Source organism: Pituophis catenifer, unplaced genomic scaffold (genome assembly GCF_029215685.1).
Source record: "Pituophis catenifer annectens isolate HBS135680 unplaced genomic scaffold, rPitCat1.0.hap2 SCAF_1, whole genome shotgun sequence".
NCBI lineage: Eukaryota > Metazoa > Chordata > Lepidosauria > Squamata > Colubridae > Pituophis > Pituophis catenifer.
In genome coordinates, this window is record NW_027256881.1 from 240,514,672 (window position 1) to 240,540,115 (window position 25,444).

General features: G+C 37.0%; 1 protein-coding gene across 1 annotated transcript; it reads right to left on the bottom strand.

Annotated features, from left to right (window-relative positions):
- Nucleotides 1-55: 55 nt before the first annotated feature.
- Nucleotides 56-24,438, bottom strand: LOC139327500 (inner centromere protein A-like). The gene is given in 20 exon segments (XM_070957338.1): nucleotides 56-270; nucleotides 1,041-1,200; nucleotides 6,649-6,753; nucleotides 7,337-7,418; nucleotides 7,797-7,894; nucleotides 8,841-8,927; nucleotides 10,090-10,210; nucleotides 10,425-10,534; nucleotides 10,798-10,809; nucleotides 11,627-11,746; nucleotides 12,582-12,717; nucleotides 14,565-14,658; nucleotides 15,010-15,127; nucleotides 16,736-16,766; nucleotides 19,363-19,411; nucleotides 20,563-21,278; nucleotides 22,002-22,118; nucleotides 23,615-23,755; nucleotides 24,331-24,396; nucleotides 24,398-24,438. Coding segments are annotated over 20 exon segments (2,619 nt in total).
- Nucleotides 24,439-25,444: the final 1,006 nt, after the last annotated feature.

Genomic DNA, 25,444 nt, shown 5'->3' on the forward strand with positions numbered 1-25,444 from the left:
AAATACTAAAATGGTTTACAAATGCAACACAACTATAGCTAGACAAGAAATAATTTCAGTATTTTTTCATGCTGTTGGACATCCGGAGTGCTGGTTTGGATCCTGGAAGAGGTGGCGATTGCCACACAGCCGAACTTGTACGCTTGAAATACCTTGGCTTACTTTTATAGAAGATATCCTCTAGTTTAGGGCTTAGTATGTGACCAAATAACCTGTTGATATCTGGAGGATTGTAGTACTGGTATGTAACAGCTTCGTTAAGTTGAACCCCTGAGGAAATAACCATTTTCATACATGAGTAATTCTTCAGGTAGCAACACATCTCCAGCCGAAGTACTTCTAGGATGTATAGGTAGTCCTTGGCCTACAACCTTTTGTTTAGTGACCACCATTCAAAATTACAATGGCACTGGAAAAAGTGATTTATGACTTTTTCACGCTTATGACCATTGCAGCATTCTCATGGTCACGTGATCAAAATTTGAACCCTTGGCAACTAACTCATTTATGACGGTTGCATCATCTCGGGGGTCACATGACCTTTTGCAACCATCTGACAAACCAAGTCAATGGGGAATCCAGCTTCACTTAACAACATTGTTACTAACTTAACGACTGCAGTGATTCACTTAACAAATGTGGCAAGCAAGTCATAAAATGGGACAAAATTCACTTAACTCTCTCGCTTAGCAACAGAAATTTTGGGCTCAGTTATGGCTGTTAAGTCAAGGACTACCTGTATAAAATGGCTAGAATGTGAAGTTCCTCCAGCAATTCTAATAATAATCAATTGGTCTGCAGCAAACAAACAAAGTTTGTCACTCCAACTCAACGACAAAGACATAAATTTGTTAGTGGCCTAAAAAGGATGGCACTATGGAAAAAAATACAGTTTCCAATCATCAGCATCACTGTTTCATATCATTATTTACTGAACTTTGACTGGCTCTATTTTTTCCCTTCTTTTATTCTTATCATAATAGTAAGATAAAAGATACAAGATATGCTGCAATATGTAATTCTGAAAGATGCATATATACCATTGGCCCACAAGGGGATGGGTTTGCGAGGCTGACTTTCATCATCAGTGGAATCGTCGCTATTCAGATCCATTCCATAGTCATTCAGATTGACTTTGAGAGACTTTGTATCTTTCAGACCTTGGGCATCCACTCGGTTGGAAGTCCTACTATAAGATTTCTAAAATACAAGCAAGGTTGAATGCATAAATTAATGTTACAAACACAGCAGTTATCAACAGTGGCTCTTTGTGACTACCCTGCTTGCCTTTCCAAAATTTATGCATAACTTTTTCATGGAAGCAGCAGCTAAAAGTTATATTGTGACTTTATATACACAAAGATTATGGAAAGGTTGTTGTTCTCCTCCAGATGCGTTTATAGACAAATGAATAACAGAATTTGAAGCTCTTAATATCAACAATATACAGTAAAATCAATAGTAAATATTTACTGTCTAAAAAATAAGTAGAAAGAGGCAGATGACTGAACCACAAAACCCAAATGATTCAGCTCTGCAAGTTTCTAAAAATAAAGTAAGGGGATGACAGTGGGTAGAGGCAAATTTTCTATCTGAATATGTCAAATGGAAACAATTGTATTAAAAAAGAACAAATGACTACATAATTTTGGCTGGTTTATGTACCAGCACTAACTTTGCTTCAACACACTTCACAAATTAAAAAACCCATCATAATAATGTCTCTTTCTCCTTAAATGGCTGAAATAATAACTCTAGGCTCTCTTACTAAAATCCTGATAGGTATTTTTAATCAAATTTTTGACCAGCCCATGCTAAAAACATGGGATCCATGGGGAAAAGGAACTGAATCTAGTTGTTATTATTACTATCTCACTTCTTAAAGTCTAGTATCTGCTACCTCTTTTTTTAGGTATTCAAGCTATAACCACTGTCATATGTTGATAAATTTGTAGATTCTTTAGTACTCAAGTTAAATGTACATGCCTGTCTAAAAACTCATCTTGCTTTTAAAACTAGTATAAGATGCAAAATATTGGTGGGCATATTCTAATTTTTAAGAAATAAAGTGCTCTAGGTTTCTATTGCAACCATTCTTGAAAGAGATATTTTCATAGGGTTTTCATAAGGTCAGATCTAGAGAAGGAAGATAATTTGAATAGACAAACTGAGGGAGAACAAAAAGTAACAGATTTTTTGAACTGCTAAATAATCTTTCACAAGCATTCAGGGTTGCAGCTATGTTCATATATCATGTAATCACTGGCAGAATTTGGGGCATTTATAACCTTTACAAGAAGCTTTTACTTCCAAAACAAAAGCTGTTTTTCTATTCTCTGTGGGTGGTAAAAAATCATTCCAATTTCATCCAGTGTACATCTTACAAACAAAGGCTCTGATAGCTACTGCTAATCAATTTGAGTGGTAAAGTAGGAATTCTCCCTAAAATCTTATAACAATTTTGATGCAACAACAAATAGCATTCCAAATAGTTCAAGGAATTTGGTGCATACACAGTATCAATAAAAATACTGCACAAACATTTAACAATTTTGGAAATACTACAGTGATATCTTTGGATATTTGTTCATAACAATTGGCCAAACATGAGAATGAATGAAGTAAATAACTATTTTAAAGAGAACTTTGCTGAACTTTATAAAAAAAGGACAGTATAAATTTCCTGTTCTGTGGCTTAGATTGCTGTGACAAGCAAATATTTTTATAAGCATTTCTATTAAAATGTGCCAGTGATTTTATTAGCAAATGCTACAGTATGCTAAGATATTTTTAATATACTCCAATATTTTATTTTGCTGAAATTTTAATAAACGTGTGTCTAAAGTTTGTAAGACTTTATATCAAGGAATATTTTAAATTGAGTTTGTCTAAGATCTTGGACATTTAATGGTATACTTCAAACATTCTAAGCTTTATCTTGTACTGATTAGCAATAGCTTAGCTAAAATGAAGATGTCTGAATGTGAAACAGTAAGCCCAAAGTTTTTTTTTCTTTTAATTCTCTAACTCATGTTTATGTTCAATCCTTTCAGCCCTTTATCTTCTGTTGCACTTTCCACAGAACTGGAAGATTAATGTTTAGCTTGCAAATGCTGAAGTCCTTTGTATAACAACACATTAAAATAAATCCAGCTATGACAGAGCAATTTAAACCCAGATTTTTAGTCTCCAAGCAAAATGCCTTTTAAAAATTATTTGAAATTTCAAAATAGCAATATCAGAAAATACTTTCATAGACACTTGTGGATATCATTATAATTATATGAACATATATGGTTACTTAAAATGGAACTACATTAGAAAATACAGCTTATGTCTCACAGAGCAACTATACTGAGCATAATAACCCTTCCCTTTAACAGAGCAATCAGTGAACTTCATACACCATGTTCCTATGCCCTCTTGTGATCATATACAATATTGCAGAACCTACAATTGCTTATAGCACTGAAATTCCTCCCCTGCATTCAGGTGGATAACATTTTGCAGAAGGCATGTAGTCCAGGAAGTGCTTAATATAAGATTTAAATCAAAGAAGTCACTAAAGAAAGTATATCAAAGATGGCCAAATTAAGCATGGGGAACTACATATTTTGAAAAATAAAGTTAACTGATGGAAATATTCAATATTCATTCAACAGCAAAGCTACTGACATTTCAGGGAGAAAGAATGTATGGAACTCTAGAAGCAACACCTTATGTCAGAAAGTATCTGAGTGATGACAAAACATACAGAGGAAAGAAAGCAATTACACAAGATAACTTTCAATGATATTTGTCTATCTGAAAGCAGAGGGACAGAAGTGTCCCTCTAATTTAGAAGCAGAAAATTATTCCAGGCCTTGGACAATGTCAATACTTTTTATATACAATTTACAGATCTTTCTCTACTGCTGAGTAAAAATGTTCTTTGCCCATTCTTGGGTAGACAGCAATATGTCTTCCTTTTACGATCCTGATCCTGATAGTATACTTAGTCTTCAGCAAGACTTTCGACAAAGTAGACCACAACCTACTTCTTGGTAAACTAGAAAAATGTGGGATAGACAGCATCACCACCAGATGTATTTGTAACTGGCTGAAAAACCATATTCAGTGAGCAGTCCTTAATGGTACTACATCTACATGGAGGGAAGTAAGAAGTGGAGTACCACAAGGTTCCATCTTAGGCCCAGTACTCTTCAATATCTTCATAAATGATATAGATGAGGGAATAGAAGGGGAATTCATCAAATTTGCAGATGACACAAAGTTGGCAGGAATAGCCAATACCCCAGAAGACAAGCTCAGGAAGATCTTGACAGACTTAACAATGGGCCCTATCCAACAGCATGACATTTAATATGGAGAAAACCAAGGTTTTACACTTAGGCAGGAAAAACCAAAGGTACAAGTACAGATTAGGTGAAACCTGGCTCAAAAACAGTAACTGTGAGAGGGACCTTGGAGTCCTAATGGACAATCACTTAAACGTGATCCAGGAGTGTACAGCGGCAGCCAAAAAAGCTAATACAATCCTTGGTGAATAAACAGAGGCATAGAATCAAAATCATGTAAAGTATTAGTACCACTTTATAAATTCTTAGTAAGACCACACCTGGAATATTGCATCCAGTTTTGGTCACCACATTACAAAAAATATGTTGAGACTTTGGAAAAAGTGCAAAGAAGAGCAACTAAGATGATTAAAGGCCTGGAGACAAAAATGTATGAAGAATGGTTGAAGGAAATGGGTTTGGCTAGTCTAGAGAAAAGAAGGACTAGAGGGACATGAGAGCAGTATTCCAGTATTTGAGGGGCTGCCACAAAGAAGAGAGGGTTAACTTATTTTCCAAAGCACCAGAAGGCAAGACAAGAAACAATGGATGGAAACTAATCAAGGAGAGAAGCAATCTGGAATTCAGGAGAAACTTTTTAATAGTGAGAACAATTAACCGGTGGAACAGCTTGCCTTCAGAAGTTGTACGTGCTTTATCACTGGAGGTTTTTAAGAAAAGACTGGACAGCCACTTGTCTGAAATAGTATAGTATCTCCTGCTTGAGCAGGGGGTTGGACTAGAAGATCTCCAAGGTCCCTTCCAGTTCGATTCTGATTCTGATTCAATTTTGTTGGTAGAATGTAGCCCAGATTCCCAGTCTGCATCCCAGAGATGCACCAGATATAGGAGAATACCACACAGAACCTGAAGGTGTAGTCAGGGAAGGAATCAACCTGGAGTCATTCCATTCCTACAAGTGGTTGAAGTCCAACTGCTTTTGAATTCATTAATTCTTATCTAGACAAATTTAGTGCTGACCGTTAGTTGACTAGATTCTTGTGTATAGATATGAGCAATAAATCAGCATATATGAACCCTAAGGTATGGTCTTGAATCTTCATGCCTGACATTAATCTTGGGAACATAACAACTTCAGGTTGATTCCTCTCTTGACTCCACCCTCAGGTTCTGCTGTCCTTCTCCTACAGCAAAGTTTGGTAAATTTGGTTGGCAAGAAGAGAGTTAAAATGCCTTCTCCCTTGTTTTCAGAAATTGTGGGTGTTCCATCACTGGAGGTTTTCAATAAGAGACTGCACAACCATTTGTCTGAAATGGTATAGGGCAGTGATGGCTAACCTTTTTGTTGTCATGTGGCAAAAGCGGGAGGCGTGCAGGGGGGGTCACGCCCACATCCATAATTCAGTGCGCCCTGCCCCCCACATATGCACATGTGACACCCCTGCGCTCCCCCCGCTTTTGGCACGCAATGGCACGGTGGGCCCAGTACGCCCGTTTTTCACCCTCCCCAGGCTCCAGAGGCTTTCTCCACAGCCTTCCCCCGGAGGCCGGAAACGGCCCATTTGCCAACTTCCGGTGGGACTGGAAGGCCTGTTTTTCGGCATCCCCAGGCTCCAGAGCCTTTCTAGGAGCCTGGGGAAGCCTGTTTCTCGACTTCCAGTGGGCCCGGAAGGCCCGAAAATCAGCTGGCCGGCACACACATGCGCGCCAGAGCTGAGCTAGGGCAACATTTGTGTGCTCACTGATATAGCTCCACGTGCCACCTGTGGCACGTGCCATAGGTTCGCCATCACGGGTATAGGGTCTTCTGCTTGAGCAGGGGGTTGGACTAGAAGACCTCCAAGATCCCTTTCAACTCTGTTATTCTATCTCAAGTTGTTGCAGCCATCTGATTTCCTTTCAAGTAGTCACAGTAGTGGCAAAGCCTAATAGATTCAATATGCCTTGAAACTTTCTTTAGGCCAGGAGTGTCAAACTCATGTTGTCACGGCAGTGTCACGTGACATATCAGAACTTTTTTCCCCTTCGTTAAACCGGGCGTGGGCATGGCCAATGCGTGAAGCATCCGGCCCGCGAGCCAGGAGTTTGACAGTCCTGCTTTAGGCAGTGCTTGAATAGGTGACTTCATCACCAAGTCACTTATGAATATTGTACCCAGGTCAATCTTTTTCATGGTTTGGGAAAAAATTAAAGGCAATATCATGGGAACATATCAGGAAGAGATGAAGAGGATGTCAAGTCATATTTCTGCCATAGCAATTTGCAAATGTGGGAAGACTTAAATAACTGACTGCAGGCCTCAATCATTTCTCATCTTGCAGAAGAAGCCTGCAAAATAGTTCCTACTCACCTGAGCAGTTATATTCAGCCATCCACATGCAGCAGGGACTTTTTCCACCTGCACAGCTGTCTTGTCCTGCTGCAGCTGAGCCAGTGAGGCAGGATTCTTTTCTTCCTATTAACCAGAGAAGACTCTTAGTTACCAGGCCAACCAATGTAATCATTTTGCAGTAGTAATTTCACACAAAAACAACATATGCCAATCTATCTATTCTTTAGAACCATTTTCTTCTTAGATCTCCATTAAAGTAATCCATTAATGAGTCCTCAGATTTTTCTTTTTTGCTTTATTTGCTACCTGACTAAAGAAACACACAGTGAAATCCAACATTTGCCCCATTCTCTTCCATCATAATTATTGTTTGTATGTCAAGAAGGACTACAGTTATAACCACTGCCTTTTTCCTAGTCCTAGGGCAAAACCAACTACAGTTGTATAATCTGCTTTAAGTATATATAATTTCATTTTCCATAAATCACATGAGGAAATGTGTGATTAACAATCTGTTATCTCCCTTAAAAATCTAGAATAGTAGGTGACATGCAAACGTGTCATTCCTTTCAGACACAAACAAAGCGGAAGGGAGAAACGGAAGCCATACATTTTGGAAATGCAGCTGAAAATATTATTTGCTGGCAAAAGCTTGCTTGACCTTATTCCCCCCTCCCAATATTGGCTTTTCAGTAAGCGATCATACCTTTACATTTTCTTCCTCTTCCTTAACTACAGTGAGTTCCTGAATTTTCACCAGCTTCTCTTTATCTTGATGCCTTTGGTGCCTAAAAACAAAGCTGAGTTAATTCACAAATACTTGCAGTGCACTGATTGCTTGGGAGTAAATTCCCCTGGGATCACTGTGAAACCCTTGCCAAAAAAAGTGGGTTGGGAATGCAAACTTTCCACAAATGTGAATAGCTTTCCTGGATGTTACCTTCAAAGGAAGTAACATCATTTCAGAGTTGGTTATTTGGTTCATCATTTTCAATTTTGATTGTTTTTGTGTCTCCTGTAATTCCTTGAATTTTGACTTACCCATAGTTTAAACCTTCAGAGATTGATTGATTGACTGTTTATTTATTTAATTAATTAATTTGCCACCCATCTTGAATTGGAACAACTCTGGGCAGTTTATAGCATTAAGGAAACAAAATTCTCACCCCTTTTCTTGTCTTGTACTATTGATTTCCAGCATTTTCTTAATCTCTCCAACTGTTCTCCATTTTTCTGGATGTTCTTGAAATTTTGGCCCTTCTTCCTGAAACCAGCATAGAGAATCAATGTCTTTCATACTTGCAAAAATACATATATACACACATACACACACGCAAACAACCACGGAAATATATGTGGAAAAACAAGAACACTTACAGTATTATGTTGATGAGAAGTCTACTATATATATATATAAACAATTTTTGTTGCAGTAATATATATATATGTTAAAAACAAATTTTAGAAATGAGATGGCACAGCTATTTTTCAAATCTTACCAATATATATTGTCACATCAAGAACAGAATACTCTACCATTCCTCAAGACCCAAAGAAAATAGTGTCTCAACTAGAAAATTCTACATTTATTCTATCTCCAAACACATGGAAATGCTTGGGTCCATGAATATGAGATACAAAGCAATTCTACTGAATTTTAAAAAGCTACACTAAGTTAACTACCGTGTTTCCCCGAAAATAAGAGCTTGTCTTATATTTTGTTGAACCCCGAAATAAGCGCTTGGCCTTATTATTTTGGAGCGTGTGGAGCAAGACGGGGCTCCTCTTGCTGTCTTACCTGATTTCCAGCTCTGTCTCCCTAACCCTAACCAGAGGAAATGGCGGGGACTGGCTGCGCAGGCGTTTAAATATTTTTGGGAAGGGCTTATATTCGGGGGGGGCTTATTTTAGCGCTTGGGCTCAAAAGCCCAATTGGGCTTGTTATCAGGGGATGTCTTATTTTCAGGGAAACAGGGTACACTTATTTATACAATCTGTTCATCCTTCATCCCGTTTGGATATTGTTTAACAGCAAGCAGGCAGCAATTAAACAATTTGTAAGGCTTTTTATACTTTTGATCATATATAAATAAAAACACTACTTCTTAGTCATGATTAAAGCCCCTTTGGAGTTTCCCTATTCTAGCTGTAGCATACAGAGCCTCCTTCTCAATAATTTCATTTTACTGGAAAGTCAATATAGTACTTACCATTTGTGGAAATTTTGATTTTCGGACTTCGGACTTTATAGATATTTTTTTCTTTGCCTTTTCTTCTGCTGTTTTCTCCTCTCGCATCTGTGCAAAGAACTTGTTAAAATTCTATCTATTTTATTTTGTGCTAAAGACTGTGTCAGGTTCCAAACAGAAGGAAATAAAAGGAGACAAACCTGGATGGCTGCTACCTTAGTTTAATCACTTCTTGGCACTTACTGAGAATCACAGATGAAAATCTTGTTAGGGCTACTGCCCTGTGCTTTCCACCACCATTTATCCATTAGTTATCACCACCCAACCAATCATGCACGCTGCTCCCTCCTACGTGATCCGGAAGTTGGCTTATGTTTAATTCTTGATATTTACAACCAGCATTTAAACAGTTAACTCACGAGTATTTATAACCAGCATCTAAACAGTTAATCCACTTGTTATTTCCGGCTGGCCATAATGATGTCATCCCCCGAGCTATTCCCTCCCGCCAATCCTGTCAGTTCCTGGGAGGCTCGACGAAGCAGATGCTGGGCTGAAACGAGGTTGTGCGTTCCTCCCCCCACGAATGGCAGCTCCATGCCGACAGCACACTGGAGCTGACAGACTGGTGAGGTACATTACGTAACAAGTGCTGATGGCACAGTGGTTGGAATACAGTATTGCAGGCAAACAGCCTAATAGGCTCAAGGTTGACTCAACTTTCCATCCTTCTAAGATTGGTAAAATGAAGACCCAGATTGTTGGGGGTAAAATGCTGAATCTGTAAACCACTCAGAGAGTGCTGTAAAGCACTATGGGGCAATATATAAGTCTATGTGCTATTGCTATAAGAAATATAGATTTAGGACTAGAGGGGCATTAAAAGCTAACATAAAGTCTCCTTCAACTCTAGGTTGTTTTATGGCTACTTCCATGTGATTTTCTTGGTAGCAAAGGAGTCACAGGTCATGGTTTGTTTTCTATCAATGCAGAATGTAAAATAATGGATTTAAATTATAGGAAAGAAATTTTGAATATTAGAAAAAACATCCTAACAGTAACAGCAAACTGAAATTGGAACTGATTATCTCAACAAATGGTGGGTTCCCATTCTGTGGATGCTTTCAAGCATAGCATAAGTGGAACGACCCAACACAATGTACCAGCTGCTTCTTTGTTAGATTTCTGGCCTAAGATGATGTTTGAACATTAAATGCTAAAAGACAACTGTTAATATATGAAGACAGTCTGTTGTCAGGCCATTTTTCACCTTGTCATTTCTTTCATCAAGCTGAGAAAATTTTTGTTCCATTCTCTTCTTCTTTTCTTCTTCCATCTGCTCTACTCGTTCTCGAGCTTGCAATGCCTTTCGCAGTCGCTCTTCACGCTTTCTGTGTAATATGTAGAAAGCACAACATTGAAGTTTCTTTGTATTGCTCACGATACAAAATGGGTAATTTTGCTATTATTTTTATAAACATGTATCTGTTCCTGTAGTGTCCATGGTCTACAAAAGTTGCACTACACAACAACAATATCGCTAAAAGAAATTTGTTAGCGTAATCCCTATTTGCATGGGGGCATAAACAGGTACTGGTACTTAACAGTTTTATTTCTTCCAACCGACGTCTCTTTTCTTCCTCCACTTTCTGCTTTCTCTGTTGCTCTGCTTCTTGTTTTTTTCGAAGACTTTCCAGACGCTGGCGCTCCTTTTCCTAAGATGTTAATGAAGATTTATATTAACTGAAGTTGCTGTGACCATTTGCTGCTCAATTGCCAACTATTTTTTCTTCCATTTTTTCTATTCAGATTAAATCACACCAAGGAAATGTGGCAGTGCAAATATGAAACACCAGCACGTGCAGAATGACCCATCTCCAAAATAAGAGTGAACAGTGGTTTTAGGGCAGTTAAGTGTTTTTAAACAATTTGAAGCACTAGGATCACAATCCAGAAAATAAGGAAGATAGTTACTTACAACAAACTCCCCCTTTGTAGAACGAACATGGAAAGAAAATACAAATCAACTTCCAGGAACACAAATGCCTAATGACTATTTCATTTCATTTATCAGTGTGATTGAATAACAGCCCTGTCTAAACTGATGAAGCAAAAGACTAGAAAAATGCAATATGGCAGCAGGCTCAGAATAAATACCTTCATTATCCTCTACACATAGCAGGCAAGGACTTCAGCACTGAAAGTACTGTATACTCAACCCCTACTTTTAAGAAATTTCAGATACGTTTCAAGTAGGCCTGGGCAAAACAAGAGACTTTCTTTGTTGACTTACTCTCCCCACCCCCACCGGTGTCTATTTCAACTTGGTTTCTCCAGGAGGACGGGAGAGAAGGGGGCAGGTGTAGGGAGAAACAGAGTTGACCACATTCAGCTTCTCTTACAGGTCTCCTCAATGGACATCCCTCTATTCTCATAGTGCCATTTTCTAATATTTGATAGAATCAATGTGTTCACTCTAACTCTTTAAGCATAGAACTGTGTTATAATAATACATTTGTATCATTGTTAATATCATTAGTAGCTAGTTTTCTTATATTTATCTCATTTTATCTCTCTCTCTCTCTCTCACACACAGAGAGAGAGAGAGAGAGAGAGAGAGAGAGAGAGAGAGAGAGAGAGGGAGGGAGAGACTCTTAGCCCTACAACATGACTGAAACTGGAGTTAGATTGCATCATGCAGAATATTTTCTCTGCCACAAAGATCTGGTTTCTCTAACCAATTTTAGCAGGAGTTCTTGATATAGAGATTGTTATTATTTCTAAACTTAAATGAAAAAACCTCTTACCTTGGTCGCAGATCTACAAGGAGTACTATGTTTGGGGACTTTGTTCCCTGAAGACCCAGGAGATTTGAGAAGCTGATTCTTTTGCATGGTTTGAAAAAAGTTTTTGAAAGGTCGTATTATCTGTCAGAAAAGTATACATGCTTTTACTGCTTAGGCATTACCCACAAGAGTATATTAATATAAGAGTATATTAATAAAAGTAATATTTTATGGATAGATAGATATAAAATATTAAAAAGTATATTTATATTAATATAACATAAGAGTATATTAATAAAAGCTCAAACTGCCCAAAGAGCTGCTGATCCAATTTTACAGAGGAATTATTGAGTCTGTCATCTGCACCTCCATAACTGTCTGGTTTGGCTCTGCAACCAGACAAGACAAACACAGACTTCAACAGATAATTACAACTGTAGAAAAAACAATTGCTACCAACCTGCCTTCCATTGAGGATCTGTATACTGCACGAGTCAAAAAGAGGGCTGTGAAAATATCTACAGACCCCTCACATCCTGGACATAAATTGTTTCAACTTCTACCCTCAAAACGACGTTATAGGGCATTGCACACCAGAACAATTAGACACAAGGACAGTTTTTTCCTCGAATGCCATCACTCTGCTTAACAACTAATTCCCACAACACTGTCAAATAATTTACTAAGACTGTATTACTATTATTCTTCTCTTCCTTACTAGTATCTATCTCTTCCCACTTATTACTATAACCATGTTGCTTGTATCTTTCAATTTATATTTTTTTATTTGTTTCCTAGTACAATTTTATAGCTTATTAGTAATCTTGACTATCACTAAGTGTTGTATCTTTTTATTCTTGATGAATGTATTTTATTCTCCTTATGTACACTGAAAGCATATACACCAAAGACAAATTCCTTGTGTGTCCAATCACACATGGCCAATAAAGAATTCTATTCTATGATATTTACCTACCTTGGACGGGCCAGACATTGGCAGCATTTTCTTTGCAGAAATGGATGTGGTTGTATGACTGAAAGGACTAGGATTTTTATCTTCTGTGCATGAAGGAGCAGGTAGGTCCTCCACTGCTTGTCTATAACTTTGCTTCCTGGGGGAAAAAAGAATTCACAAAGTTTTCTCTGTTACATAATGTACATAATCTTGCTTAGTGGATTAACTTTAGACTTTAATTATTCAGCATATCCAAAAAGTTTGGGAGTTCTCCTTCAAAAACTAGTCTCTTCAAAAGGAAAAGTGAAAAATCTTGAAAAAGTCTTAAAGTTGGTGAAAAGAGAGAAATAGAAAGAGGGAAGGAGAGGGGATGTATGTAAGTATGTGCCTATAAAGCACTGAAAATGAAGTGTTCTACTTTCATAAGCTGTGAGTCCAACCGTTCACAAGATTCTGTTTCATAAAAAAGCCAGTGAATGATTTCAACCCATTACTTATGGACCACATTTATAATGACAGTTTTTTCTTATTTTAATATTATATCATTGTTTATAGCAGAAATTTATTTATTTATATCCTGCCTTTAATATTTTTGTGCATAACTCTGAGTGGTGAACATACTGAGGTGAAAGGGTACCTCAGACTCCTTCTGCCTTCTGTTTTCCCCACAACAGCAATCCTATGAGTGGAGCTGGACTGAGAGAGAGTAACTGGCCCAAAGTCACCCAACTGACTTTCATGGCTCACAGTCTCCTGGTTTCTAGCCTGATGCCACAACCACTAGACTAAACAGAATTAGTATATGTAGCTATTATTTCTATACTCAAACCATAATGTTCCATTTTTTTACCTTTTTACCAATCCCCCCTCTTCCAAAATTTGATATAGGAAAATGTTTAGATAACTGGCAAATAGTCACTTCTAAATTCAACACCCTAATACTCAATTTCATGAAATGATTGTAGTTCCAGATAATTTCTTATTGATAGAATTAAACCATTCATATTTCATTTCATAAATGTGATACTGACAGGTAAATGTATATCAAAATAGTATGATTTATATTCTTTTAAGTATTAATTATTAGCAAGTTCTCCAACATGCTACTTGAGACGAAAGTCAGCAGTAACCACAGTAAAAACACAGATATTAACTTCAATATTATTTCAAATCGTGCACCCTGAAAGATACGTTGCCCATGCTATTAAATCATTTCACTCTGTCTAAATTCAATGACATATTTATGTAAATTTTCTAAATTCAGTTTTTCTCTAAGCAATTGCAGTATTATGTATACAGGTGGTTCTCACTGAAGCAATCTAGACTATAATACCTATAACAATCTGACTACCAGAAAAATGCACAAGTTTACAGGAAATCTTTATTTAAAAAATGCTTATAATCTAAAAGATAAATATCTAATATAAAGGCTAGCTAGTTTCTAAATAGCTCTTTCTAACTGAAGCAGTTTTAGGTAACTGCTCACAATGATTACTGTTCTGAATTCTGAGAAACCATTCCAGGGAGGGAGGGAGGGAAGAAGGAAGGGAGGGAGGGAGGGAGGGAGGAGGGAAGAAGGAAGGAAGGAAGGAAGGAAGGAAGGAAGGAAGGAAGGAAGGAAGTATGAAGGAAGGAACAATGTAGACTGGTGACCCCCAGGGAGAGGGCCTTCTCTGTGGGGGCACCTACCCTCTGGAATCAGCTGCCCCCAGAGATAAGGAGAATCCAAGACCTCGGTGCCTTCCGCCGTGCCCTTAAAACCTTCTTTTTCCAGCAAGCCGGGCTGGCCTAATTTTTTAAGTGTTTTTAATTGTTTGTTTATTGTTTTTAATTAATGGGGCCAAATTTATATTTATCTTTTTAATTGTATTTTAATATTTGTACTTGATGTTTTTACTTGGCTGTTCACCGCCCTGAGTCCTCAGGGAGAAGGGCGGTATACAAATTCAAAATAAAATAAAATAAAATAAATAAAAAGGAAGGAAGGAAGGAAGGAAGGAATACCGGATATTCTGCATTTGTTCATGGGGACTGTTGTTCCTGGATAAATCTTCAAAATTACTGATGTGGGAATCAGTAATGGTAGTCTCAAGTCTGTCTGCAAGGAAAGCACAATTAGTAAGAGAGGTCTTGCCACAAAATCCATCTTTTTGCCTAATAAAAACTGCTCAGTTGAAATAAAGCATATATTGTAGACAGAATTTATTCCTAGTAGCACTAATATAAGTAAAAAAACTATATCAAGATTCAAAACTGCTTCATAAAATGCTTTTAATTATAGCGACAAGGTGGTAAATATACTAGCAAATATGTTTATGTTATGACTTAAAAATAAAAGTCTAGACAAACATCATACACATACTAATTATATAGGGAAAAGCAGAATAATTTGCCTGTGGGTTTTAACAGCATTTAATGAAAACTCCTATCTGTCCATGACATTATTTACCTTTACTGCAAGTCTTGTCTTGGTGCCTCTCAAATTGTGTTGGATTGTGCATAGGGGTGCTAACAACTAGACTAGGTGCATCCAGAGTACAAGGCTCTTTTTGTAGACTGTTCAGAAGCTAAGGAAAAAACAATATATTATTTTTGCACTTTCTAAATAAAGAGATACGAAGAATATTGCTCTTACCATATTTTCCCATTTCTGGGCTCTCATTTTAAGATGAATATATGTGTCAAGATACTACTTGGTTAGAAAAATCAAGGAAAAAAATTAAAGCAGCAGGACTATCAATGGGAACAAATGCAAGAAAGGTTTTCATTTTTGTTAAGTAAGTAACATTTCACATAAGTATGTTATTGAAGGTAGCAGCTCTTAGCTGACTCTCTTCTTAAAAAGATGGACAGTGTTTGGGTGGGATGAGAAATGGAAAAAAGAATTCAGTAATAGGCAATGGCAAACCATTTCCACATTGTTACTAAAAAAAGTAACATTAACATGTTTCATCCGGGGCTCCACTATATGTAAGTAAAGGGAGCCTTTACTTACATATGAATACAATAACAATCATTTCTCACATTGTCCAAGGAAGGAAAAGAGGAATGCCATAACATCCTGTTAATTTTCTATTTTTCATCTTCAAGAAAAGCAAAATTACCGGTTAGTACCAAGTAAGAGAGACCCAGTGAAAGCCATGAAAATACTTACCAGGAAGAGGAGTCTGAATATATGTTACATGTAAAGATCAAATAAAACTTCTTCTAAACTTTCCACAGTCTAGAAAGACTAGACTATGAGGAATAAGTATGTATCTGCATAGACTGCGACTGAAATGACACTCCATAAAACTATCATCTGCAATTTAGCCTAGACGTATAAACTGGTCCATAAAAAGGAATAGAAAAATCTTTTTGTAGCAATATCATGCCTAGGTCAACAGAGATTAAGAATACCCCACACTTTGAAGTAGTAACTTCAAGTTACTCCCTTTACTTGATTATTCACTGTTAAACAATGCTAAAGCCCCTTAAATGAAATAATTTCACAACACTAATTTTTCACAAAAGACATATATGAATGAAAAACAAGCGTCAAATAAAAGTGCTTTCTCAAAATCATATTGGGTATTAAGCTGTAGTGTTGAAGTTGAAAGCTATACTGAATAGCATATTTATTTTCTGTCCCAGCAGATCCTATGCATTTAGATGGACCTAAATCAGGGGTGAAATGTTCCTGGTTCGGACTGGATCGGGCAATCCAGTAGTGATTGTGGCAGGTGGTTCGGAGAACTGGTAACGATGGCGTGAGGCTCCGCCCACCTGCCCAGGTGTCATTACTTCCTGGTTTTAACCAGGAAGTAATGTGTTTTTTACCCTCTCAACATTCGCAGGTTTTGCGCATGCGCAGAGAGTCTGCGTGCGCACGCGTGCGGCATGTGAACTTCTGAACCGGTAAGGAAGGTAAATAAATTTCACCCCCGACCTAAATACATTGATTTCAGTAGGGTTTGACATTCTCACATTTCCATAGAAGTAAAATTCTTGCATTCTAATAAATGACTTGAGGCACTAGTCACCCACAACCTTGACTAAATAATTAACTGGAATGGTAAATTCAACTGTATAACTTTAGAGCTATTAAGAATTGTGATCAGAGTTCAGAGAACTGCGTTAAAAGCAAAAGGCAATCCATTATGTAAACCCAAATAGGTACATCTTCAAGACCTTACCTCTCCTAATTCAGCGTTCTGTGTCAAAGGCCTAAAGAGAGAATTTGGGCAAATATTAACCATTTTTTCCAGTTTTCATTATTTTGTTTAAATGTACTGTGATCAACAGACATTATTTAAAGACAACATAAAAACAACAATGCAAAAAAACAGTGAAAATGGATGTCTGTGTGAACACATGCATCTGCATGTGTGCGTGTGCATACACACACACATACACACAAAACTGCCTTATTTAGTGATGATTCACAGTTACAACTGTTACAACCAGTCCTTGTATTTATGACTTTTGTAGGTCTGTAGAGCAAAGTAAAGTCGAAATAAAATCATAAGCATAGTCACAAATTCACTTAGCAACTGTTTCCTGATATCAAGTGTGGTTGTTGAATCAAGATTATCTGTGTATATACCCACCACGCTATTTCCTTTCAGAGAAGCAATGTTATGTAAAATATAGGGAAAAGTCAAATGTAAAAAAAAGAGAGAGAGAGAGAAAGGTAGGAGATAAAAGGGAAAAAAAGGAAATCCAACTAAGCTTTATTTTAGTTTTTAGTTTCCAACAAAATCATTCATAGGGTTCTCCATAATTTCTTACATTTATAGGCCATATGAGTTTCCATTACTGATTCATTACTGATTTCCTTACTGGGTCTTGTTTTTCTTTCAAATTACCAGCTCTGACATTTTCAGGACCTCACCAACTCCATTCTATCATGAATGTGTCTTCCTATTCTTCATCTATTCATTTTTCTTTTCCTTCATATATTCTTTCATATATTAGCTTTGTAATTTAATCCTCATTAATTCTCTCTGAGTAGCCATATCAACAATGTGTAGAGCTTCTTTTTCACTTCTATATTAAAACCACATTCATTCACCAATTCATTCTTAGTCCTACTAGTACATCTTTCTATTTTACTACTCATATTTCTTATGCAACTCATTCCCACTACAGCCAACTTATATTCACATTTCTTCTAACACTTCCAGCTCTGATTTCCACATAAGACAGTAGGAAGAAGGACACTCTTAAATACACACTCTTAAATTTGCATTTTTTTCAAACAATCCTCACAACAATCCACATACTACTCATTATATTTTACCAGTATCTATGTACACTATTTTCCCTTTCATTTCTGCATCTTTAGTAAATTTCCTAAGGCACGCATACTCATTTACTTACTCTGATTTTTATTTTTTAGGTATAACTTGCAATCATTCATTCCATTTTCCCCATCATCTATCTCATCTTCAATATCTTAATGTTCAATATGATCCATGTTCAATGCATCATATAATCATATAAAATATATATAATGTTTGCTACAAATCTTTTAGATTGTAGATTCAAACAATATGGCGTCATCTCCAAACAACAAATATATACAAATTCTCAAACAATAGATTTCTAAAACCAGTATATCCTCAATCAACACATTTCTAAAACCAGTACATACAATTCATAAATAATCATAGGGACACCACATATACACATATATACTGTTCAATGCTGAAACATTAGTATCTGCACAAAAGCAAAATTTAAAAAATCTCTTTATTTTTCTTATAGCAAAAATGAGCACCAGTTGACCATTAATTTTTAATTAAAGGATTGTTCAAGATTCTTTGCTGCCATATTAATTTTTCACCAAATGCTATTTCCTGCACTGATAAATCATTAAAATGTATTTTAGTTTTCCAGCATTTTGCCACGGTTAATCTAAGATCTAACTGTTTTAAAAAAATCTAATGTTCCATCATTTATATATCCTACAAAAAATGGAACATAATACTTCAGTAGAATTATTACAAATGATTTGAATTGTACAATTTCCTAAAATGCAAGCAATGATCAGTCTTTGGGGCAAGTATGCCAAATTAAATAAAAGAAGAATTTTACTACAATAATTGATAACTTAAGTCGACAAATGAACTATTTAATAGATGGAGCTGTCCTTAAAGAGGGATCACAGGCAAAAAGATGGGAAATATCTGGAATGGGTTGTATAGACCATTTAACAACAACCTTTAAAGACATGCACTATTGAAAAAAATAATCCTTGAAAATACTTGTCCCAAAAAAATATAAATACCTACACCGGTAAACTCAAGAATTAAACCAAAGTAAATAAACAAGAAAAAAACTGAAAGTGATGTGTACATCTATATATGTGTTTATAACATTCACCCACCCACCCATCACAAATTTAAACCTTGGATAATTTTCTTCCCATTGACACAAACTTTAGGAAAATTTTGTTGTTTTGTATTTTATACAATCTAATGATGTATTATGATAATCTTTTCTCCATTCCTCAAAAAAGAGTTGTGGCACTGATGGAGAAGAGATGACCACCAGGAATAACCTCTTTTCCAGTTCTAGAAAAACACAACTTCTTAATCAGATGTCTGAATGCTACATGATTCTGAATCATTTAATATGGTGTTAATTTTGAATACTGTATGTAAATAGAACCATAAGATTCTAATCAAACATTTTTAAAAAAATTTCAAACTATTTCAAAAGTTTACAACAGATTCAGAAAATATTTGTTGATTCTAGATGAAGTTCGGCAAGGTTTAAATTATCAAAGTCCTTTAAAGGTTTTCAAGAATTTGCTTACCCAAGTTTGTGGTTTTCATCATTCAAAAATACTTCAGTGGAACTATGGCCTGGAGAATGGAAATGTTAGAATAAATATAGTAAGTATAGGAGTACATACTATGAGTATTGCTTTCAATAAAAAAAGAAACTGCACACCCAATGCAGGACGAATTCTAGCACTTTACAACATTTGTTATTTTTGTCTTGTTTTTATCTTTTAAATACTTTGTAAACCACTCAGTCTCTGGAAAGTCACTGGCAAATACTTATTATTATTATTATTATTATTATTATTATTTCCTTACATTCATCCAGCGAAATAGACCTATGTTGTCAAACAAAGCTTAGCTTTGATCAGTACAGTTCCAGTGGAAACAGAGCTGGTTATTCATTCCAAAAATTATATTCATTTGGATTTTCATAAAAGGTACATTATGCGTACCTGTAATAATGTTTATTATAAGCATGCAAATTCTGCTGACAAAGCATAGTTTTTCAGGAAATATATTACCAACAAAGACTAGGAACACTTTAAAATAACTGAAAAATTCATGATTTAAGTTTGACTTCATAGAGTTGGATGCAAATAATGCTCTGCAGATCCATATCGAATTTGAATTAGAAAAGAGGCAAGATTAGAAAAGAGGCAAGCCCAGATATTAATCTAATATATTAGAATATATTGCAGTAGATATAGTTTTAAATATGCTGAAGTCTCTGAATTGTAAAGAACGATATATCATATGTGAAATAATCAGACTACATCAGATGATCCAGTTACAAGCCATTTACACTTTCACCATGCATGACAAAAAATGATGAAATTTTGCATTGTTTTTTTTTATCTTTAGTACACCTTTATTATTTTATAAGTAATTCAAGCCAGCGAACATGCATAAAGCTCCTTCCTCTCCTACTTTCTCCATAGCAACCATCCCATGAGGTGAGTTGGGCTGAGAGAGAGTGACTGGCCCAAAGTCACCCAGCTGGCTTTCATACTCAAACTCACATCTCTTGTTTTCTACGTCCGCAAGTTAACTTCAGTGGGAAATGTAAGCAATGCTTACATTTAAAGTACTCTGAATGTGTCTTGAGCATTGTAAGATGTCCCTTTTGAAAGCCCTGTATCATATTTTTATGGGAAAAAACAGTTGGACCTATCAACTCTCCTCCAACTTATAACAATTGCATAATGACATGGTTAACTGCCTTCACTTACAGCTTACTCGACTTGAAGCAGATGATGAGTCCTGAGCTGCTTGCTTCCTGGCAATTGTCCTGCTGATGGATTTTCGAATTGTGCTTTTTCTTTTACTGCTGAGCGAATATTTTTCCACCAGTGAGATCCTTGGAGTTTTGTGTGGTCTACTTAGATGACGATGGCCTGACAAAGACCCTGTGGAGGCAGCAGAACTTTCTTTCAGGCCTTGGGAAAGTTCTCCTTCTGGATCCAAATTATTAACTAATTCTTGGGGTGGAATCTCTTTTCCAGGTGTGTGCTTCCCATTTAAAGATTCTTTTAGAGTGGGTGTACTTGGTAATCTTGATTTAATCCCATTTTTTTCTGCCTTTATTGGATCAGTGATGTCTGGAACTACCATTGCAGGACTGTCTGACATGGTGGGAATCTCAGTGATCCTCGAAATATCAGCTAAATGGTTATCTGAATGCACAATAAAAAGTTCAGGGATTCCATTCATGACTTCATTTCTTTTTTCTTCTACTTCACCATTTTTACAGCAGCCAGGAACAAGTGATTCCCCTACTGGATCCCTAGCTATCTTGTCAGACTGTACTTTTGAACTTCCCTTAGAAGAGTTGGTCATAATATCTGGCAAAGATTTTGCATCTCCTACGTTGAGGTTATTCAGTACTCTTCTTGGCGAAAGCTTCTGAAAGGATTCAGTCTTTACACTGCCATGTCCTTTAGATAATCTTAAAAAAAAGAAAGAAATGATTAATTCAAAAATTAAAAGAATTCCAATAAAATTGTTCTCGTAAAAACTAAAATAATTCTCTATATTTCCTACATCACATATTTATTAGATTGACTAGGCGTCTAATAAAATATAGAACAATTTTTCTCAACCTTGGCAACTTGGCAAGATATGTGGACTTCAACTCTGAGAATCCCCCAACCACATATCTTAAGTCCACATATTTTAAAATTGGTATAGAAACTACTAGGTGTAGTTAGACAAATGCATGAGCACATAAATGTGTCTTAAAAATACAAAATAGATAGGATTAACTACTGCATGCTTATTTGGGAGGAAACTTCCTTGAAAAGAAGTGAACATAAGGAACTTTTACGTGTCACATTTTTGTCCTCCCCAGCCCCCAAGAGCACTCTGTAGGCATCCCAAACCCTTTGCACATCCCATTTTTGCTAAAACTGTTTTTTTTGTGAAAATGGGACGCACGGGGCGGGGTTTGGGGAGGCCAAAAATGGCTGTATTCAGTGTATAATATGCACCAACATTTCCACCCTCTTTTGGGGGGGGGGGAAGTGTGTCTTATGGTGTTTTTACATGGATAGATACACAGAGGGACTGGAGAATATATGCAATTTATAGCACAAGAAAAATCCATACAGCCTGAGACCTTTGGGTACAATTCGAAAATATAAAGCTTAAATATTGTTAGCTATTTTTCTACCTTTTTCTAATTAGTTCTTTATTTTCATCCTTAAACAATGAAGATCGCTTCTTTTTCCGATACTTCTTCTGAGATGGGGTTTTGGGCATCAGTTCAGGTTCAGCACTAAAGTTGTTACTGGTCCAAAATAATAATAATAATAATAATAATAATAATAATAATAATAATAATAATAATAATAATAATAATAAAAAAAAAACTATTGATCTCAAGAACTGCAATTAACATCAATACAGGGAAGTCTGTACAGGGAAGTCTTGCTTAGATGACCCATGCTGAAATGTAACTTGATGTTATTATCTGACCAACTTGTATTCCTTACATTGATAACAAAGGAATCATTAACTCAGCATAATTAATAAACTCCTAATTAATAAGACTTTTTTGGAAGAGAATGGACAAAGAAAGTCCAGTATTATTATTAAATTTATGTCACCTGACTCCCAGTGACTGGTATAAGAAAGGCCTGCTTTCCTTCCCAAGAATGGGAATCTATGTATTTTGCTTTTCTTGCAGAATAAGGTAGCTTTCAATTTACAGCAGTTTGTTTAGTAACCATTCGAAGTTACAACGGTATTGAAAAGTGACATGACCATTTTTCACACTTAAAACTATTGCTGCATCCCCATGGTCATGTATCAAAAATTCAGACACTTGATAACTGACTCATATATGTGACAATTGCAGTGTCCCTGGCTCATGTGATCACTTTTTGCGACCTTCTGAAAATAAAGTCAATGGGGACGCCAAATTCAAGTAATAACCGTGCTATTAACTTAACAAGTGCAGTGATTCACTTAAAAACTGTGGCAAGAAAGGTCGTAAAATGAGGCAAAACTCCCTTAACAACTATCTCACGTAGCAACAGAAATTTTGGGCACAACTGTAGTCATAAGTCAAGGACTACCTGTAGTAGAAACACTGCTCTGTGCTACAGGTTTTTAAATGTTTTCAGGTTGCAGGACCTACTGGTTAGAAATAAATACCCAAATCACTGACCAAGAGACAAAGCTCTAATGTAGGGGTGTCAAACTCAAGGCCCACAGGCTGCATCCAGCCCAAGGGATACTTAGATCTTGCCCACGGAGCTGCCCTGGAAAAAGTGAAGGACCAGCCTCTGCCAGCAAAAATGGAGGCGAGGCCCTCCCGAGTTCTGTTTTTGGCTGCGACGGCCTCCTGCAGTCCTCTGCCAGCGAAAATGGAGTTCAAAATGACTGTGCGCGGCCCTCTCGAGCTCCATTTTTACTGGCAGAGCGACCGGTCCAGTACAGGCACCCCTAACACAAGTGATGTCAAGGTAGCCATACTTACCCCAGCCATACCCCCCCCTTCTCAGGTCAAACACAACCCTGATGCGGCCCTCAATGAAATCGAGTTTGACATTCATGCTCTAATGATAGCTGGGTTCAAGTAATTTATTATTGTTTTGCCTTTATTCACTCTCAGAACTCCCAACTGTTTTCCTGGAACTCTAGGATTCCATAAATCATTTTAAAAAATCCCACCCTAGGCAATAAACTTTGCTGTGTAAATATGACCCCCAAATCAATTTACAGCCCTTCGGTATAAAAACTTAACATTCTTTCCATTTTGCAAGATTCAAGATTCTATACCTATCAAATATCTTCATGGCTTCTTCCTCAATTTCTCTCAACCACACCAAGCACTTATGTTCAGCATTGAACAGGAATTCTGAGAATTTTTGATTGCAAACATCTAGAAGGTGAATGGGTTGTCTTGCTTCAGCCATGATGCTGCATAAAACAAAGGAAAAGGAGAACCGAAGACAACAGAATGTTAAAGAAATATTTTGTTTTCAGATGTGAAAGTCAGTTGTGCACAGCCACACTCTCAAATTTTTAGTGAAGAAATCAAACATGATATTTTTTGCTTTCTCATTTTTTGGGTTTCTTATCTTGATTTGATTTCTACAGTTAGTAAGTAACAAAGTAAGTAATAATACTACAATTTTTCTATAAGAGAGTGCAATGACACCATTTTTAAGAAGCCCACAATCACACTTACAGATAACCATCCCCTGAAGACTTAGTTAAATTCTAGCTAGTTGTTTGGGGGGGCACATTCATTTTCTTGACAATTTCTATCTGAAAAACTTAACAGAAAGAACCACAGAGGAACCAAATGCAGACCTGAGGGAAAAATAACTAATGTCCTACAAACTTAAAAAAAAACCACTTTTTCCTCCTTCCACCTATAAATAAATATTTTCCCCTTTCCATTAATAACAATAAAGGCAGGTTTCAAATAACAACAACATAAAAAACGAGTCAATTCTTCCGCAAGAGAGCACACATTTGCAACAACATACCCCACTTGAACAACAGACAACACCTGAGCCAAACACACAAAGCGCCTCCCGCGTAATGTGGGCGTGCGCTCGCTGCGCCGCTGGAAACCATCTCAGGCAGCGTCTCATCTCCGATAGTTTGAATTTTTTTTATTTTTTTTTATTTTTTGGTTTTCACTCTAAATTAAAGCGCCCCGACTAACTCCGCTCCCTTGCACGTTTAAACCCAAGGACGGAAAGAAAAGGGAGAAGAGTCATTGAATTAGTCTGATCAGGCTGCAATCGCAAAAGAGCGGGGAGGGGATGGCGGCTTCGTTTCAGGTGCCTTAGGAGCGGGGGAGGGGGGGGAGTTTCCAACCTTGGCAACTTTTAAGACTTGTGGACTTCAACTCCCAGAATTCCTCAGCTAGTATGACTGGCTGAGGAATTCTAGGACTTGAAGTCCACAAGTCTTAAAAGTTGCCAAGGTTGGAGACCACCTGCCTTAGAGGGGCTTTGAAGTCAGATTAAAGCAACGGCCTCGGGGGAGGAAGGAAAAACCAACAGATGTTATAAGACCTACTCAGGAAGGAGTTGCAACTGAAGACCTCCCTCTCTACAGTCTACAACATCTTTAGGAAGCTGCCCGCAGGTAACCTTTCGAGGCGTTGCGCTCCCTCGTCACATAACAAAAGAGGGTGCACTTCGCTTCCCTTCGCTGGATTCGTTTTCGTTCGCACCCCTTTTCCCTTCTGGGAAAGGGGGCTTTTGTCGCCTTTTTTCTCTGCGCACTTTCTCAACTAGGTGGAGAAACTGCAGAGTTATTTTGAGAAGGGAGCTGCCGTTTTTAAATCGAGTCTATTAAAAGATTTCTTCACTTTTTGATTTCTGCATTATCAGCTACAACCATGTCGAGAAAACTGTAGGAAGTAGTCCAGGCAATCGCCAGGAGTCAACGCTGACTCGAAGGCACCGCACGGCTTTTCTGCCACGATTTTGTATTGTACTTAATGAGATTGCATTGGCTGTGCATTACGGGCTTTTTTTTCCTCTGCGTCCAGCAGGCGCCCTCGCAACTCCTTTTCCTCCAGATGACACCGAAAAGCCTCTCCCCCGGAATCGAGCGGATCTGCCGCTGGGGCGTTCTTCTTTCCCT